The following is a 17,057-nucleotide window of genomic DNA, read 5'->3' as shown; positions in this document are numbered from 1 at the left end:
ATAAATTAAACATCAAAGTGCTCAACTGTCCTATTTACACCATCATTAAATAGTTACCACCGGTGTTCTCAGCCTAGGGGGGAGGGTTTAGTAGTTAGTGTGAGGCGTAAGAGTGCTTGGCAAATGCGGGGGGGTGGGGGCGGGGGAGCGCTCGTCTGCTCAAACCCTCCTTTGAAGAGCCTTGGGAAGGCGCTGCGGGGCTGGAGAGTGGCAGTTGAGGAGCCTCCCTGGGGCAGCATGTGAGAGCCTTAGGGGGGAGGAACGCTCCCAGCGTGGCGGGGAGCCCTGACGCGAGTGTGAGCATGAGAGCGCGAGTCATGGGATCCCTGGCTGGACGCAGTCAGACAGCGGCTGATTAGGCAGGTCAAATGGCACCCTGGAATCTCACCCCGCTAAGGCGCTTACTTACACTGCGGTGCACTGTAAGGAATGGCAGAGCTGAGCAAAGGGGGAGGGGCGGAGCAGGGGCGGGAAGGTCTCTCGTCAGAGGGCTCTCTCACCCGGGGGATGGTTGCACCCCTTCTCTCTCCCTTCACCCCACATGGAAGAGGCAGTGATTTTTTTTAAAATGCCTCTGACTGTTGGGAGCCACGCACAGGGAATATTAAACAAGGCCCGCAGTTTCCGAGCCTGCGGTGCTGCTGTCCAAATCCAGCACTGGCGGCTTGATTGGCTCAAGGTTTGCAGGACTGTTCCCCAGGCCCAGCTTTGATTGTCACTCTCTCTAGTCTGCACATACCTGGCGAGCTTTGGGCGCTAAGGCTCCCCGATACCAACCCTGCGTTTGCCTCGGGACACCGACTGGAACAGCAGTGTTTCCATCTGGTGTTAACTAGCTAGTTCTTAGTGTTGCTAGTGTAAATCCAGAGTCACCCCCGCCACACGGGGGTCGGAGGGGTGTGGCTCTGGATTTAGGTGTGCAAATCCCAGCTGGCTTTGTCTGTGCTGGGGGTGTGGGCCACAGATTGCTGGAAGTGAGGGCCATTTCCCAGTGCAGACAAGGCCCTGCCGTCAGCAGCCTGTGGCCTGCCATCGCCACCAGAGGCACTGTTTCACGCACCGGCTGGACAGTGCCCAAGAGCCGACGCCTTCCTTGGGGCTGTGCTGGGGCACAGAACAGAGCCAGGAGGGAATGCTGCCAGGGGACAGGAGACGAGGCACCAAGAGGACGTTAGGGTTTCCTCTTGAGCTTGCGAGTGGCCCCGCCGCCCCCGCTCCGTTCCCGCTTCTCCTTGCGGACGCAGAAGTACTTGGTGACTCGCTTTCGGCACTGCTCGCACCGCACAGCGCAGCACCAGTGGAACTTGCAGTTGCAGCTGGACACCATCTCGGCCCGCCTCTCCTCCACGGCCAGCCCGCAGTCCCCGCACAGCCGCCGGCAGCTCCGCTTCTCCCACCGACTCAGGGCCTTGCCCCGCTTGAGGCACTCCCGGCCCTCGGTCCCCAGCAGCCCCAGGGTCTTGTTCTCCAGGCAATAGTCAGGGGAGTCTTCCAAGTGGACCAGCTCCTTCTTGGAGATGGAGCTGAAGGTCTCGGCAATGGCCCCCCGACTGGCCGCACTGTTACCCACCCCTTGCAACAGATCCACTTTCAGGGCCTTGTGGTACTTCTCCTTCAGGTACGTGCCCACCTCCCGGAACTCGGGCAGCTGCAGCCAGCAGGTCTGGGTTGTGCAGCTGCCTGACACACCGTGGCACTTGCAGGTCCGCTTCATGGTCCCCTTCACCGCCTAGGAGACAGAGAGGATGTAATGGCCCATCAGCCAGGACGCTCTGGCGTGCTGGTGCATTACCGTCCCTGGAGCCACTGCGCCCAGAGGCAGCTGCCAGGAGAGCTCGCCATTTTCTAGTGAAAGGAGCGTTGTCGAGATAAAAATATGGAGCAAACCCCACACACACATTTACCCGTGTCACCATCCAGTGTCTGAATGGAGTGATTTGCAGTGTGCGTGCGCGCACACCGCAAACCCTCCCCAGCCGGCCAGCAGAGGATTAAGACCGAAAGGATTTGCAAAACCAAATGCAGAATGCAACTGTTGCTGTCGCTGCTGCACGTTTTATGGTGGCAATTCGCCACTTCCTGCAGTGCAGCTGGTGAGGCTAGCCTGGGCCAGGTTCCCTCTACAGCTAGCAAGGGGGTTTGCCTGCTAGCGCTGCACCAGGCTGCTGTGTTTGGGTTGCAAACATGACAGGGCAGATTTACATTTCAAGGAAAAGAGCCAAGCTGAATGGATCAGCGTTTGTTAACTCCCTTCCCTCTCCTCTGGTTAAAGGCTGGAGCTCAATTACTTGACAATCCTTCTGAAATGCAGAAGACATGGCTCCTACACTTTGCTGCTGCTTCCAGAAAGGAAACTTCAGCTTTCCTCAGTAGACCTTCTCCGGAGTAGGGGACGATCTTCTGTGTCCGCAGCTACACTAGGCCCTAATCCTGTAACTTCATCCACTGACTACACCACGGCGCCCTGCAGGCACATGGGTGTGCCCATGCAGACGAAGTGCCAGGATCAGGTCCCTAATCGGCACCCTTCTTCCCCTTCCCCCAGGGCTGTCAACGCCATGTCCCAATAGATGGTTGTGAGCCAGTGACTGAACTCTCTCACCCTCTGGGGAGTGCCCGGAGGCCCCAGTGGGGAAACTCATCTTGTTAGAAAACCTGTTGCTATGTGCATTTTAACCAGGCTGATGCTCGCCACCTCGCAGCACCCAGTGTAGACACAGGCGAGTTGGGGTTAAAAACATGTCAGCCGGGTGTGGGGGAGCTGTCCTTGGGGTTTCCTACCAGCCGTCAACACCTTTTTGAAACACGGCTGTCCACCATATTAAGGGCAAAAAATGCTGGCTCACCTCATGTTAGTCGAGATGTGGTAGTGCCCCAATGCCTAACACAGCAGGGGCAATCTGACCTGCCTGAAGCCAATGGGAAGCTTGCTATTGATGTCAGTGGGTCCGGGATTTCACGCAGTGTGTTTTCCCAGGCTAGACAAGGCCAGGGCAGGGAGAGAGACGCTACCCAAGGGGGCTGGGAGTTGCCTAGGGAAGACCTGGGTTGCACTGGCACCTTCAGGGACAAAAAAGTGCAATAACGTGGCTTAGTATATAACTCAGAGGCACACGAGCCGCTCATCGGCCAGGGCGGATGTTGAGCCTTTGCTCCTGGGGAGACTGGCTCTTTAGACCTGCAGAAGCATTGCGCACGCCGTCCCAGCTATCAGTGGCTGGCGATCACCAGTGAGACTGAACTTCACTGGTGCAAGGCCCCGCACACCCTGGGAAAACACTAGAGCTCAACAGAGGTGCAGCTACCTTGAGCGCTAGCGTCCGACAGCTGAGCAGAGGCTATTTCCAGCTGCACGCCCAGACCCCCCAAAGCTGCCATCCCTCCATGCCCTCCTGGCTCCGCAGGCCCAGCCCTGCTATCCATTCTTCTGCCTTTCTCCAGGGCAGCTGATCACTATCACAGTGAGAGACCGGGTACCAGAGGGCCTGGGGAAAACCCTCGCTTCCCACGGGCCTGTTGGAGAGAAGGGGGCTCACCTTCCGACCAGCTTCGTTGTTGTGCAGGTTCATGGCTGCTCTGGCATCCTGTCCCGTCTCCAGGGCATCCACAAACTGCTTGGAAATGGCCTCCCCAAAGCCCACGTTGTCGCTGCAGCCACCCCACAGCCAGCCTTGTCCCCCTGTGGAGAGACACAAGATGGGCAGTTCCAGGGGCCTCCCACATGGCAGCCCCTGCCTGCCTGGCCCTGGGAGATAAAGCATGGCACGGGTCCCTGGGTGAGATGGCTCTGCCAGGGGATGGGGAGCAGCTGGGGTGCCACCTCTGGGGCATAGCCAGCCCACAGCCTGGTCACACTTCCAGATTCTCTCCTCTCACAGCCTGACGCCATTTTCATCCAGGTTTGGACACTAAGTGAGATGGAGAGAGATCTCCCTCGGGAAAACAGCCACGAGCACCGGAGGTTGCGCTGGCCTTGTCTAGCCCAGGAATTGGAAGGTGCTAGCTAACATACGTAAACAGCCTAATGTAGATGCCGCCGCGTGCCTTTAACATGTGTTAAATCCTTACAACTGGCCCAGTTAAGGCACACTGCCAGAGAAGTAAATAGTGGGGTCCCCGAAGGGCTTGCACTGGGACTTGTACTGTTCAACATATTCATAAATGATCTGCAAAAAAGGGGTACAGAGTGAGATGAAGTTTGCAGATGGTACAAAATTACTCATGATAGTTAAGTCCAAAGCAGACTGCGAAGAGTTACAAAGGGAGCTCTCAAAACTGGGTGACTGGGCAACACAATGGCAGATGAAATTCAATAATTAATGCAAAGTAATGCATATGGCAAAATAAAATCCCATCTATACATACAAAATTATGGTACCTAAATTAGCTGTTACCACTCAAGAAAGAGATCTTGGGCTCATTTTCAGTACTCTGTAAGCACTATGTTTCCAGAACACTGCAAATTTATAATAATCCTTCTCACTGTGCCTGTATCATCCTGAACTCATTCTCCAGCTTCAAAAGACTTAAAAATTATCTCCACTCATCAATGGGACAGACGCAACTGAATAATGTAGCTGTCCTTAATGTGCATCAAGACAATACCAGGGAACCTAGATATAAATAAGATTGCTGACAGTTTCATCCAGAAAGCTACAGAGAGACATAATGTCTTTAACCTGGGACATTTAGTGAAGACAGCTTGTAGATAACTGCAAAGATTTTAATAGACTGTAATTCATGATAATGTAATTATGTAGGTCATAACAACTGAATCATTATTAAAATAGTAAAGATACCAATGATAGACACATTCAGTAACTAGAATACGAAAGAAGTGTATAAATATACTGAAAATAGCCTCCCCCCAAACCCCAGCACACACACATCTTTTAAAAAGCACCCACTTGCAAAATCAAAAGTCAGCGCCTATGCTGCCAGGTCTACACTAGGCTGTTAGTGTGGGAGCAGACACTTTCCAAACCCTAGCCTAGACAGGCCCATATCTCCTCAGAACGGTTGGGGTCGGGAGTCCCGCAGGGGAGAGCACAGCCCGAACGCCCAGCTAGGTGGTCAGAGCAGAGGCGTCAGGCTCCCTCAGTACAGAGCACCACGTCCTACTATGAATTGTGGCTGTGATACAAACAATAGGCATCCAGGCTCCCCTCAGTACACAGCATCTCTCCCACCAATGCCTGGGGGACAAAAAGCAAGGACACACTAGGGATTTTATGCAGTAACTAAACTTGTCCGTATTATTCCTCATTCAGTGCCTTACTGTCTCATTCAGCCTCACGCAGTGGGGAAATTAGCTCCCCGTTGGGGCCGTTGCTACTCCAGCCCCTCATTTCACTTCCTTCAGCCCCTTCTCTGCTTCTTCCCTTTTCCCCTCTCCGAGTCTGCAATGGGGTGTCTACCCCACACAGGGGTTCTCAGGAGCGGGAGAGCCATCAGCCCACCTTGCCGCACTTAGAGGGGGTGTCAGGCTGGATTTGATATTAGACCCAGCTGGGGAGGAGCTGGGGTGTCTTCATAAAAGCAGCCAGGGGAAACTAGCAAAAGGTATGGTCCAGGGGAAGTCCTCAGGAGACAGGAGCGCCCTCTCCCTAGGAAGGCTGATTGAAGAAGGCCACAGGGATGGAATTAATCCTATGGTGGGCCCTGGAAAGGGGGCCAGGTGCACAGAGGCAGGAGAGAAAGAAGGAGCTGAGAGAGAAGCCAGAGGCCCAGGAACCAGAGGAGAGGCAGTGTTAAGCACAGGTGGCAGAGAACTGGCACATGCGGCTTGGTGGTAAGAAGTGGCCCTGGCAAATAGCAGCCTGTCTGAAGGAGCAGAGATAGCTGCTTACTGCAGGGTCCCTGGGCTGGAACCCAGAGCAGAGGATGGGGCTAGAGCAACCATCAGCAGGAGGTGCTATAGGAACATGGCCAGCGATGCCACAACCGCTGCGAGGCGCTGCTCCGGCAGTGACTCAACTCCTCTAGTTGAGAGCATCCCTCCTTCTCTCGTCTCCTTGTAGTAACTCCAACGCCCAGCTCCAAAGCACAACCTTCTACTCTCACCTGAAGTTACAGAGAATCTCCATGAGTGGTACTGGGGCTATGACATACAATCAAGCAGCTCTGAGTCCATCCAGCAGGGCCAATAGTGCACAGTAATTATAGAATCTCGGGGTTGGAAGGGACCTCAGGAGGTCATCTAGTCTAACCCTCTGCTCAAAGCAGGGCCAATCCCCAATTTTTGCCCCAAATCCCTAAATGGCCCCCTCAAGGACTGAGCTCACACCCTGCGTTTAGCAAGCCAATGCTCAAACCACTGAGCTATCCCTCCCTCCTTTGCCAGCTCATTACAATAATAAGCAGGAGTTATTCACAGATCTGGTTGTCCCAGGGTTAGCTGTGTCTGAACCCCGCTGGGACTGATCACGTTACCAGTAAGTGGGCTCTACGTGTGGTGCATAGAGTCTGGAGACACCCCACTAAACAATCAGTAAAGAGAAACTATTGAGAGGGGTGTGACTATCTGCTGCCTTTTAACTGTTTTTGACTTTTTAAAAACAAAATGCACTCGAATAAACAGTACGAACCACATGTACCGAGACATCCTGCTCTGCAAAGGATGCAGAAATGCCTCCTGACTCAGCCAGTCTGCTCCCTCTGTGTGTTTGGGATTGCATCTGCTGACTTCAGTGAGTAGAATGACTGAGCATGACTCCCATCAGCCCTGCACAGCCAGCACATCTAAGAGGGAGAGAGCTGGAGTCAATCCCAGCTGGGGCTTGATTACTAAACTCCACTCAGCTACAGCCGGGCAAACCCTCTGAAGATGATCAGCTTGCACAGGTGCCACTGAGCCCACAATTGGCCTGCAGAGCCTTTTGGATAGGTGGTGTGTGGGAGCTGGAGAGAGCCCCCCTTGAAAAAACTCTGTTGTGCTTGTAAACAAGCCACTGTGAGCTGGAGTCCCTGAGAGCACTAATAACCACAGGACCATGTGTTTTATGCAGTGCAGAGTCACGCTTCCACAGCCTCCTGGATGCACACGCTGGGAGGCCGGAGTCGGGTGTGGAAGCGAAGGTGCCTCTTGCGGAAAGTTCCATAGTTTCTGACTATGGGCTCAGATTTGTGGCCACTCGGCATCGGGTGATCAGCAGCCCTATGGTTTGTGTGGCATTTTGAAACTGTTTTGGCTGGAAGGTTCTTAATGAATGGAAAGGATTCCCATCAGCTGCCAGGCTGGTGACCAACCGGGGCACTCGGCAAACATGGGCTCCTCTCAGCTCAGTGTGGAATGGTGCATGAGTCTCGCTGGTGTGATCCCCCCAAAATCTCTGAGGTTAACCCTGGTGTCTTCCTAAGGGTTAATCCATAGAGCACGGGCACCCTATGGAACTGCTTGGCTTCTACTGTGATGCTCTCCCATGAGCCCTCTGTGAGTGACTCTCCTGCAGGGTTTTCCCACTGCACTTTCTAAATAATGCCACAAAGTGCAAAATAACAGTCACAATTAATGCAGCAAATAACATGGAGGTTGAAGAATCCATGTTGATCCAAGGTGCTTGTAACAGGGTTGAGTTGCAATGTACAGAGAGAGATGGTGTGACTGCAGGAGTGAGAAAGTCCAGAATAAAAGGAGAGAAATACACCTAACCTTGTGTGGGGAGGATAACTAGAGCTGGTCAGAATTTTTCCCATGGAAAATTTTGAGTTTTCTGAGCAAAAAATCAAAAACTGAAATATTTTATTCTGAAATGCTGCTGCAGTGCCTCATGGGAACTGTAGTTCAGGGGCTTCACATGCCCATTCTCCTCCATGGTCTGGACTCCCTCGTGGGACTACATCTCCCATGATGCAGTACTTTCCCCTGTTGATGAGGGGAAGCCATGTATCATGGTAGTCACATAGCGTATTTCATCATGGGAGATGAAGTTTATCTGAGGTCCATAGAGAAGAATGGGAACATGATGCTTCCAAACTACAACTCCCATGAGGTACTGTGGTGGCATTTAGACTAGACATATTTTGGTTTTCGGTTGAAAATTGAAAGGATTTTTTAAGTTTTCAGGCATTCAATTTTTTCAACAAAAAGTTGAACTTTTCCATGGAAAGCAGACACTTTTTCTTTGCAAAAAACAAATTTTGTCAATAACCCAATTCTCCATCAAAAAAACATTTTCAGGGTAAATTTTTTAACCAGCCCTAATAATAAATTTCTGCTTTAAGCATTAATATCCTACCCTGCTCTGACATGCTGAGTGATTTCTGGCAAGCAACTTTGGCCAAAAGTTTCAAAAGTGGCCATTGAATTTTGAGTACCTCAATTTCCAGATGTCAGTGGTCCTGAAGGCTGGTCATCCTACCACCCTACCAGCACCACCCCAACATACTTAAAAATCTGTGGCCACTTTTAAATCTATTGGCCAATGAAGCCAAACTGGCAATGACTGGGCCACCATGGTGAGTGTGTGAGGTGTCTGTGTCTGGTTTGTGAGTGGTCTGAGAGTTTGTGACTGGTTAAACTTGTGGAACTTGATTCTCTCCTCATTTTTACACTGGTCTTGCTCCATTGGCTTCAATGAAGTTATTCCTGATTTACACCAGTGTATGTGAGGAGAAAATCAGGTCTGGTTGTGTGTGTGTTTGTTTTTTTCGGGGGGGCGTTAAGAAAATTAAGCAAGGGTTGGACAAAGCTATAAATTCAGGGCTAGCTCCTCGGCTGGTCTGAATTGACTTGGCTCCATTGACTTCCATAGAACTATGCCAGCTTGCACCAGCTGAGGGTGCAGCCCTGGAACACTTTCTTTCTGGAGCCTTTTTGCCACTGGGGACCAAGGGAAGGAGTTGTTTCTCCAGGCTCTAGGGGAGAAGTGGAGAGACACCCAGGGGGTGAGACACACAAATCGCAGCTGATCTGCTTCTTACCAAGCTGCCCGTTGCGGGAGTCATCACAGCCGCAGTTGTCGAAGTCCCCAAGGCTGCAGTTCCGTGTCAGCGTGTACATGACGCCCGCCGAGCTGATGGCATGGACAAAGGCTGTCTCTCGGTTTGCTGCCAGGCACAAACACACGGGGAGGGAAAGCGCTAAAGGTTTCACTATGGGCTGCGTGGAGCAGAGCCAGCTGCTGCCATAGGGGAAGAGAATATTCCAAACGCAGGTCGCTGTGGCTCTGAGATGAGGCTATGTGGATTGGGTTAACCTGGTTTCTTTTTCTCCCTGTTTGGGGCCCTTTGGAGAGTAAAAGGCAAAATGCTGCCCTGCCAGGGCTATCCCACTGTAGACAATAACGTCAGTTGATGTCGTGCTGGGGAAATGTGCTGGGATCGGCAGCCCTGCCATTTGTCCCCAGACAGGGCAAAGCATGGGCACCAGCAGGACAGGGCACAGCATGGGGACCAGCAGGGCGAGCCTCACCTGTATGGCCCTGCCAGTATGCCTCTGCTTTGAGCTGGAGGGACTTACCTCTAGGGTTGTTTCCGTGCAGTTTCATGGCCTCTGCTAGGACCAATGGCAAAGGGTGACCAGTCAGGGCCCACTATGATGCTGGCACCAGCGTACTAGGACCTGGGCTGAAATGATCAACTAATTTCCCTGGGGGCCCCAGGTGATAACAACATGTGGTTCATCTCCAGGACCAGCTGGGGCAGGATTTCAGCTGGCAAGCTAGAGAAAGGCCTGCTAGCTCATTGCCAATTTTCCACACCCCCACCCTCTGGCTCTCTAGACCGCTGCTGATCCCCCAGGGTCTGGACCATGAGCCTAGTGCCAATCCCCAGGAGCCAGCTCTATTGTAGCCCATTCCCAGTCCCCTGGGGCCTGGCAGCCACCTGGGTATCTATGACAGGTTTCAGAGTAGCAGCCATGTTAGTCTGTATCCGCAAAAATAAAAGGAGGACTTGTGGCACCTTAGAGACTAACAAATTTATTTGAGCATAAGCTTTTGTGAGCTACAACTCACTTCATCGGATGTATTCAGTGGAAAATACAGTGGGGAGATTTATATACACAGAGACAAGAGGTTTCTCTGCATATATAAATCTCCCCACTGTATTTTCCACTGAATGCATCAGATGAAGTGAGCTGTAGCTCACGAAAGCTTATGCTCAAATAAATTTTAGTCTCTAAGGTGCCACAAGTCCACCTTTTCTTTTTGTGGGTATCTATAAGAGTCAGGTCTGGGGCAAAGGCATTTCCTGCTGGTTGCTGGGGGGAAGGAGAAGGGGGTGCAGTGGGGGAGCCATTTCCCTGCCCACCATGGGAGGCTCTGGCAGGCCCCAGCAACCCGCCCGTCTACCCTGCAGCGGTGCTGAGGCAGGAGAGCTGCACTGGGCAGCGATTGGACCTCAGCCCCCTGGAAGCTGTGCTGGGGAAGCCCCCCCTGTCGGCCTGATCACCAGAGCAGAGCCATGGAGGAGCTTCTCTTTAGCCAGCTCCCACAGCCCTGTTCTGAGTCTCTGTATCCACTCACCCAGCCACCTCCCCATTCCTGCGCGTGTCCCAAGGGCAGAGGCCAGGGCTGGCTCTAGCCATCTCCTCCCACAGGGGCTTTCAGCTGATTTGTCTCAGTTCCTCCTCACAGGGGGTGGCAGGCACTGAGCGTAGAAGCCTCCCCCCAGCTGTGTGTGTGTCTGTTGAACCCAACCCCATCCTTGTCCCAGTGGGGGCTCAGCAGGCACACAGCCCTGCTGTGGTGATGTTTGCCATGTCCCCATGCCACTGTGCCAGCCGTGGTCCAGACACACCACCCTAGAGCAATGCCAGGGCGAGCCATGGGGAGAGCAGAGAGGACAGGGCCAGCCACGGGGGAAAGGGCCTGGGAAGGATGTTCCCCGAGAGAAAAGGGAGGGAGGGCCTAGTGGGAGAGATGAGGAAATCCTCAGGACAAGCAGGGGCCTGTGGGCTCTAACCTGTGGCGAGGGGGTCCCATGAGCTATAGCCAATGCTTTCCTTACCACTGCGCAGCCCGCCATGGCTGGAGAGCTGCAGCGCTCTCTCGGGGCAGTTCCAGCGGTCCCATGCGAACTGGAACTTGCACTCCTCAATGCCGCTCTGGGCCCCGGCCGCCACGCTGCTGGAGTAGATGAGATACGCCTGCACGGGGAGGGCAGCGGGTCACAAAGGGCCACGTGTCCTCGGGCAGCTGCACCACCTGGCACAGGTGTGCCCCCCATGGGCAGGGCTCGCTGCTGTGGGCAGGGCTCCGGCACAGCCCAGCAGCACCTGGGAACCACAGCTCCGTTTCGCACCTGGATATTCACCGGGAGGCGGCACCCTCTGAACACAGGATCAGGAGCCAGGAACTGCACCGTGCTACTCCCAGATGAGTGGGGCCTTGGGCCAGTGCCTGGTGCCTTGAATTCTCCAGGGGTAGCAAGAGGATGATCACCCTGACCCGCCTCTCAGGGAGTCATAAGGCTAAGCAGCTGGTGGCGTGACTGGGTGCTGATAGTGTGCGGTGCTGGGTGTTGTCTGTATTTCAGCTTTGGGGGTTATGTGGGAGGAGCTAAGCGGCAGGAAGAACCGGTAGGCCAGCCCCAGAGAGGACAGCTCTTGCCCTCTCCAGACCAGCACAGGATGGGGTTTGCCCCCAATGGACACCTCCAGTGTTACTGAAACACAGCCTAAAGGGATCGATGACGAACTAACTTTCCCGTCTCCCCTGGGATCAGGGATCCTCAGAAGCAGAGGGACCAGACAGCGTTGGCTCTGCTCTGACAGAACAGCTGGATCCCCAGCTGGTGTCTAGTCCATGGAGCGACACTAATGTCCCCCAGCTGAGGATCTGTCCGACAGGATCTGGCTGCCCTGCGATGGAAGCCCAGCGTTAGCAGAACTCGAGTTAGCAGCCCCTGGGTTTGCTAATCTAGGGCTCGAGTGTCTACACTCCTTTGTAGCCCCAGGTTAGCAACTGTTGAAACCTGGGTTCCAAGCTGGGGCTCCATTGTCTACACCACATTATGCGGGCCCAAGTCAACCACCCATATCCCAGACATCCTAGCGCCCTCCCCAAATGTGGCCGCTCTAGCCCGTTGTTCATGGTGCAGTGTTGGAAAACTTGACTGCCCAGAGCACAAAGGAAGTCAGTCTGTGAGATAGTTTTGGCAGACTCCCAGAGCACAAGTTCAGTGGGGCTGAATCTACGCTGCACGGCATTAGGGCTTGAACCCTGGGTCCCGGCTTGACTCAGGCTTGGATCCTTGGTCTGAGGCCTGGGTTAGCACGATTTGTGTGTGGTTGGAAGGAGGGGTTAGCGTCTGAACCTTGGGTTTACGTGGCAGTGTAGACATATCCATAAAGACAGGCTGACATAATGTGCAGTCATTAGTGCCATGGGGCCTAGTGGATAGAGCACAGCACTGGGACTCAGAAGACCTGGCTTCTATTCCCAGCAGGGTGCTATATGATCATGGGCAAGTCAGATCCCCCTCCCTGTGCCTCAGTTTCCCTCCATGTAAAATGAGGGATCATGATACCGACCTCCTTTGTAACGTGCTTCGAGATCTGCAGACGAAAAGAGCTAGGTATTGTAACTTGCGACGTGCAAAGTGGGTGTCAAAATGCAGACATTCAGCGCGTGGCAGAGGTGTAAATGACCACACTGCCATACTTCACATGAGGGATCCGGACTGGGATGGCTCCACTCACGCTGGTGTCAAAGGCCTGATTCTCCCTAGCCTCATTTACATCCGTGCAAAGGGAGTGTGAAACGCTACCCCCTGTGTGAGTGAGTGGAGAGCTCGGATGTGACCTTTTTATACCTGCTTGGTGCAAACGCCCCACTGGTTGCCCGGGCAGGGGTCTGGCCTAAAGGAATTATCTTCTCCACCCTCATCCACCTCTCCCCATCCCTACACTGCTTCCGGGGCCACCCGCTGAGCCTTGTGCTCAAGGCAAAGCCCTCACGTCATGCTGTTGTGATGCCGTGGGTCAGCAGGCTGTAACTCTAGTGTCACCAGGACCCATGTCCTTACAGGCCAAATTGCAACATCCTTCATCCCAGACAGATCTGAGCCTAAGGGACTGCCCCACCTGAGGATGGGTGTCTCCTTGCAGGGGGCAGTGTGGTGCCCCCCCACCCCCCTCCCACGGTGGGACTGTGCCTGATGTCCCGCTCTCCAGGGGGGGAGCCTGGCATTGTAACAGTTGACAAATGGACCCTGTCTCTGCGGCCGGGCAGTGGGGGGCCTGTGGGAACAGCCAGCTAACCTGGGTTACATGGGAGCTAGAGGCCCCAGAACCTGGTGTCCATGGGCACAGCTCTGGGATCCGGCCCCCCAGACAGACGCCCGTGTTCCCGGTGAGCAGAACCGATCGCAGGCCAGAGCGCAGTGATGGGCACCGGACAAGCAGCCTTATCTCCTCCCCACCCTCCCCCAAGTTCCCTCTGGCTGGCAGGCTGCGTGGGGAGGCCAGCAAGGCGGCTGGAGGTGGAGGAAAGGAACGAGGTGCCCCTGAGGGCTGACTGGAATCCGAAGCGCAGATCAAAGGGATTTCTCTTACCTTCGGGCCGGTCATCAGGAAATTATTCACTGACCTGGAAGAGAGAGAACAGGCCCTCAGTGGTAAGGAATCAGCGCAGTGCCGACCACGGGAATGCCAGGAATTCTGCAGTGCCCTCACCAGCTCGGAGCAGCATTGGCCTTCCAGCCCCTCCCCCTGGGGCAGAGAAGCCCCTTCCCCCTCCTAAGAGCCCCTCCACATCAGGAAATCACCTGCTCACTGCTGGCCCATCCTGGGCTGTGACCCCCTCGCTCCTCTTCACAGCCTGGGGCAGGGCCCTCCTCCCCCTCCTCATAATTGCCCCCACTCTAGGGCAGTGCCCCCCTCCCCTTATCACCGCACCCCCACCCTGGGGCTACTCCTGCCCTCCCATCCCACCCCCCTCTTTCTTGCACGGTCAGTCTTTTACCAGTCATTTGATTTCCATTTGCAGGCATTTGCCCAGCTGGCCCCAGTGGGAATGACCCTCCTGTGCATAACAGAGCCCAGCCCCTGCCCTGGGACCAGCCATCCATCCCCACTGCACAACCCCTGGACGCTGCCCCAGCATGCTTAGGATCTGGTCCCATGTGCACCAGCGCCACCTAGCCAAACCAGAAGGTAGCGCACATCTAGCTCCGCGAGCAGACAGACAGAAAGGAGGGATTCCTATGTTCTAGGCTCATGCCCTAACCACCTCCTTGTTCCGCTGGACCCTGCTACCTCTAATCTAATCCAACTTGAACCAGGGTAAGTAGTTGCAGTGTTGTCAACTTCTATATATTATTCTGTCTGACACTATTTAGGGTTGTCTTAAGGCCCCAGCTCCTGAAGGCATGTGACTATGAGAATCTCGGCTCTCCTCGTGAGACAACAGTAAGGTTCTAGCCCTTGTGGTTACAGAGAAAAGCTTGAAAACAATGGCTACGAAGCCAGAAGGCAAATACAAATAACGTCAATATTGGTTTTTTTTAAATCATAAGCTTTTCTTTTAGCCTCTTACTGTCTTGGGCCAGACTCATGATTTTTTGAATGCTCAGGGGTGGCTTTACTGTGCTTGGGATCATGGCTCCCACTTCTAGCTGGAACGGGAATCAGACATGATGAAAGACCATGAGAAAAGCTATTCTCCCAGCTCATGTGGAAGTAGAAAGAAGCTTCAATCTCTTAAAGCCACTTCGCCCTGACACGGCTTTCATCTGACTCTCCCTGACTTGAGGCAGGCGTGATTCAATGATTATTCAGGGAAGTCCTGCCTGGCTTTTCCAAATGGAACCATCAGGCCTTTCAAGAGTCTCCCGCCATTGCTCTGTTCCCTCTGCTACACCCACTCCTCCAACCTGACCTAATTTCTCACTCTTTATTTATAGCTTCTTGAGGCCGCAACTAGGACCAGGTCCCCATTGTGCTCGGCGCTGTACGTACCCATAGTGAGAGACAACTGCTACCCTGCAGCACTTACAGTCAAGACAGACAGAGAGTGGGAGCGGAAACAGAGACACAATGCCTGCCACAGGAGATCCAGCCAGAGCCAGAAATAGAAGCCAGCTCTCTTGTCCTAGCTGCTAGTGTCATAGAGCTTGAGGCCAGAAAGGCCCACCAGATGATCCAGTCTAACCTCCCATATCTCACAAGCCACCAGCCCCACCCAGCACCCGCACGCTAAATCCAACAACCAAAATGAGACAGTCACACTCTGTCAGTCACACCCTGTCTAGCTAAGGTACAGAGATTGCCCCCATCACTATCGATTGCAAGCACCTCACAATTTCTTCAATGTATGTAGCCTTATAACACTCCAGTGAGGCCGGGCAGATCTGTTATCCCCATTGTGCTGATGAGGAAACTGAGGCACAGAGTGAGATTAAGTGACTTGCCCAGGGAGTCTGTGGCTGAGCAGGAAATTGAAGCCAGGTCACCCACGTTCCAGGCTAGCACCCTAACCACTGGCTCATCCTTCCTCTATGCTTTTGTATCTCAAAGAGTCTTTAAGAAATAACAACCTGCATGTTCTTTGGGGATAGATCAATGGAGCTACTTCACTGTGAAATAACATAGGAATTGCCAGAGCAGATCAGACCAGGGGACCATCTGACAGTAGCCAGCTCCAATCTCTTCTAAAGAAGAAGGTATAAGAAACCCTGTAATGGGCAATGACAAAATAATCTGCCCATAGGAGAAGTCCCTTCCTGACCCCTGTAAATTAGAGGTTGACATATGCCCTGAAGCATGAGGGTTTACATCCCTTCTACACTTTTATTCTATTTAATATAATTGTGGTTGTGCTTGTTATCCACAGCAATGTCCAGTCCTTTTCTGAATCTTACTAGCTCTGGGTTTCAGCAATACCTTGTGGTAATGAGTGCCACAGGATACAGATGCGTGTATGAGAATGATCAGTATCCCTGCTACCTCAGTCTTGTCTTTGTATCTACTGAAATCTGGCATGTGTATCCTTTGGGCAGACAATACTCATAGCCAGAACTCTGATTGACTGAAGGGTCCAAGGGCTGGAGTTAGTGGTTTGAACATTTTCTCCTTCCCAAAGGTGTTCTCCCAGTGGCATCCCCAGATACTGGCTGCTGTCAGTCCAGGAACAGACTATAACATAGTCTGACTGCTGCTGTGGAGCTGGCTATGGTATATTGAAAACTGTGTAAAAGTTGTGGTCTATCACTTTAAATTCTCAGGGGTTTTCCTGATTCTGCTTGCAGGCTAGTGGGCTCTGGGAAAGCATGGGATCAGAGTCAGTCTGCAGCCAGCCAGCCTAGAATAAGGTGGGGTGAGTTGTGCCTCTCTCTTTTATGGAGCAGCCTGCTTTGTCTCTCTCTGTTTTGGGGCTCTTGTGTGTTATCATTCTGGATTCTAAGAAGTAAAGTAGTGTTACGCTGCAACCTTCCAGGAAGAGTATTTGATGTTTTTATTTAAATTCTCTGTGTATGCTGTGAACATAACACTGTCAATCCTCAGTAAAAAGCTAGCAGGCCCCTGCATCTAATGCCCTACTTTTGAACATGTTGGGCAAGTGGAATTTGGGGACGACTGAGGCAGACTAGAGCTTTCAGCTTCATTGGCAGGATGGTGGTAGCAGAGCGATGGGAAGGCAGAAACACAAGCCTGGAGGGTGTCCACCTGGAATGCACAAGCAGATCTCTCAGCAGTTTAGAGCAGAAGTTCCTGCTCTAATCAGATCGCAGAAGACATGGTCAGAGGCATTCATTGCTTCGAGAGGTTCAAGGGCTTCCTACCAGTAGGCTGCTCTGGAGACATACGGTAACTGCATCTCATGATTTTGAAACACTTCAGTTCCTCCCATGTCATAAGTAGAAGCGGGGGAGAGTAGGAGGCATGTCTGCCTTCATTGTCCCAACTCCCACAGGGTTAGCTATTTGGATGTGTATTACAGCAGCCTCTAGACCAAGATCAGGGCCCCATGGTGCTAGATGCTGTGCAAACACATACCCCAAGACAGTCCTGCCCCAAAGAGCCTACAGTTCACATAAGGCAATAAAGAAAAGAAGCAATCTGCCGAGGGTCACACAGCAGCTCCGGGATAGCTCCAGGAACAGAACCCCCGTCC

General features: G+C 53.1%; 1 protein-coding gene across 1 annotated transcript in view; it reads right to left on the bottom strand.

The window, feature by feature from the left end:
* Positions 1-503: 503 nt before the first annotated feature.
* WNT8B (Wnt family member 8B) overlaps positions 504-17,057 on the bottom strand; it is a 28,559-nt gene continuing 12,005 nt past the window's right edge. The window contains exons 2-6 of the mRNA XM_074959888.1: positions 13,499-13,532; positions 10,951-11,089; positions 8,923-9,048; positions 3,537-3,679; positions 504-1,729 (exon numbers count right to left, since the gene is read on the bottom strand). Coding sequence (XP_074815989.1) covers positions 1,172-1,729; positions 3,537-3,679; positions 8,923-9,048; positions 10,951-11,089; positions 13,499-13,532 — 1,000 coding nt within the window. The 3' untranslated portion in view covers positions 504-1,171. The remainder of the gene's footprint in view (positions 1,730-3,536; positions 3,680-8,922; positions 9,049-10,950; positions 11,090-13,498; positions 13,533-17,057) is intronic.

The sequence above is a fragment of the Natator depressus genome, chromosome 7 (genome assembly GCF_965152275.1).
Source record: "Natator depressus isolate rNatDep1 chromosome 7, rNatDep2.hap1, whole genome shotgun sequence".
NCBI classification, from domain to species: Eukaryota; Metazoa; Chordata; order Testudines; family Cheloniidae; genus Natator; species Natator depressus.
The sequence above is the reverse complement of the archived record's forward strand: the minus strand, read 5'-3'. Positions and strand labels throughout refer to the sequence as shown.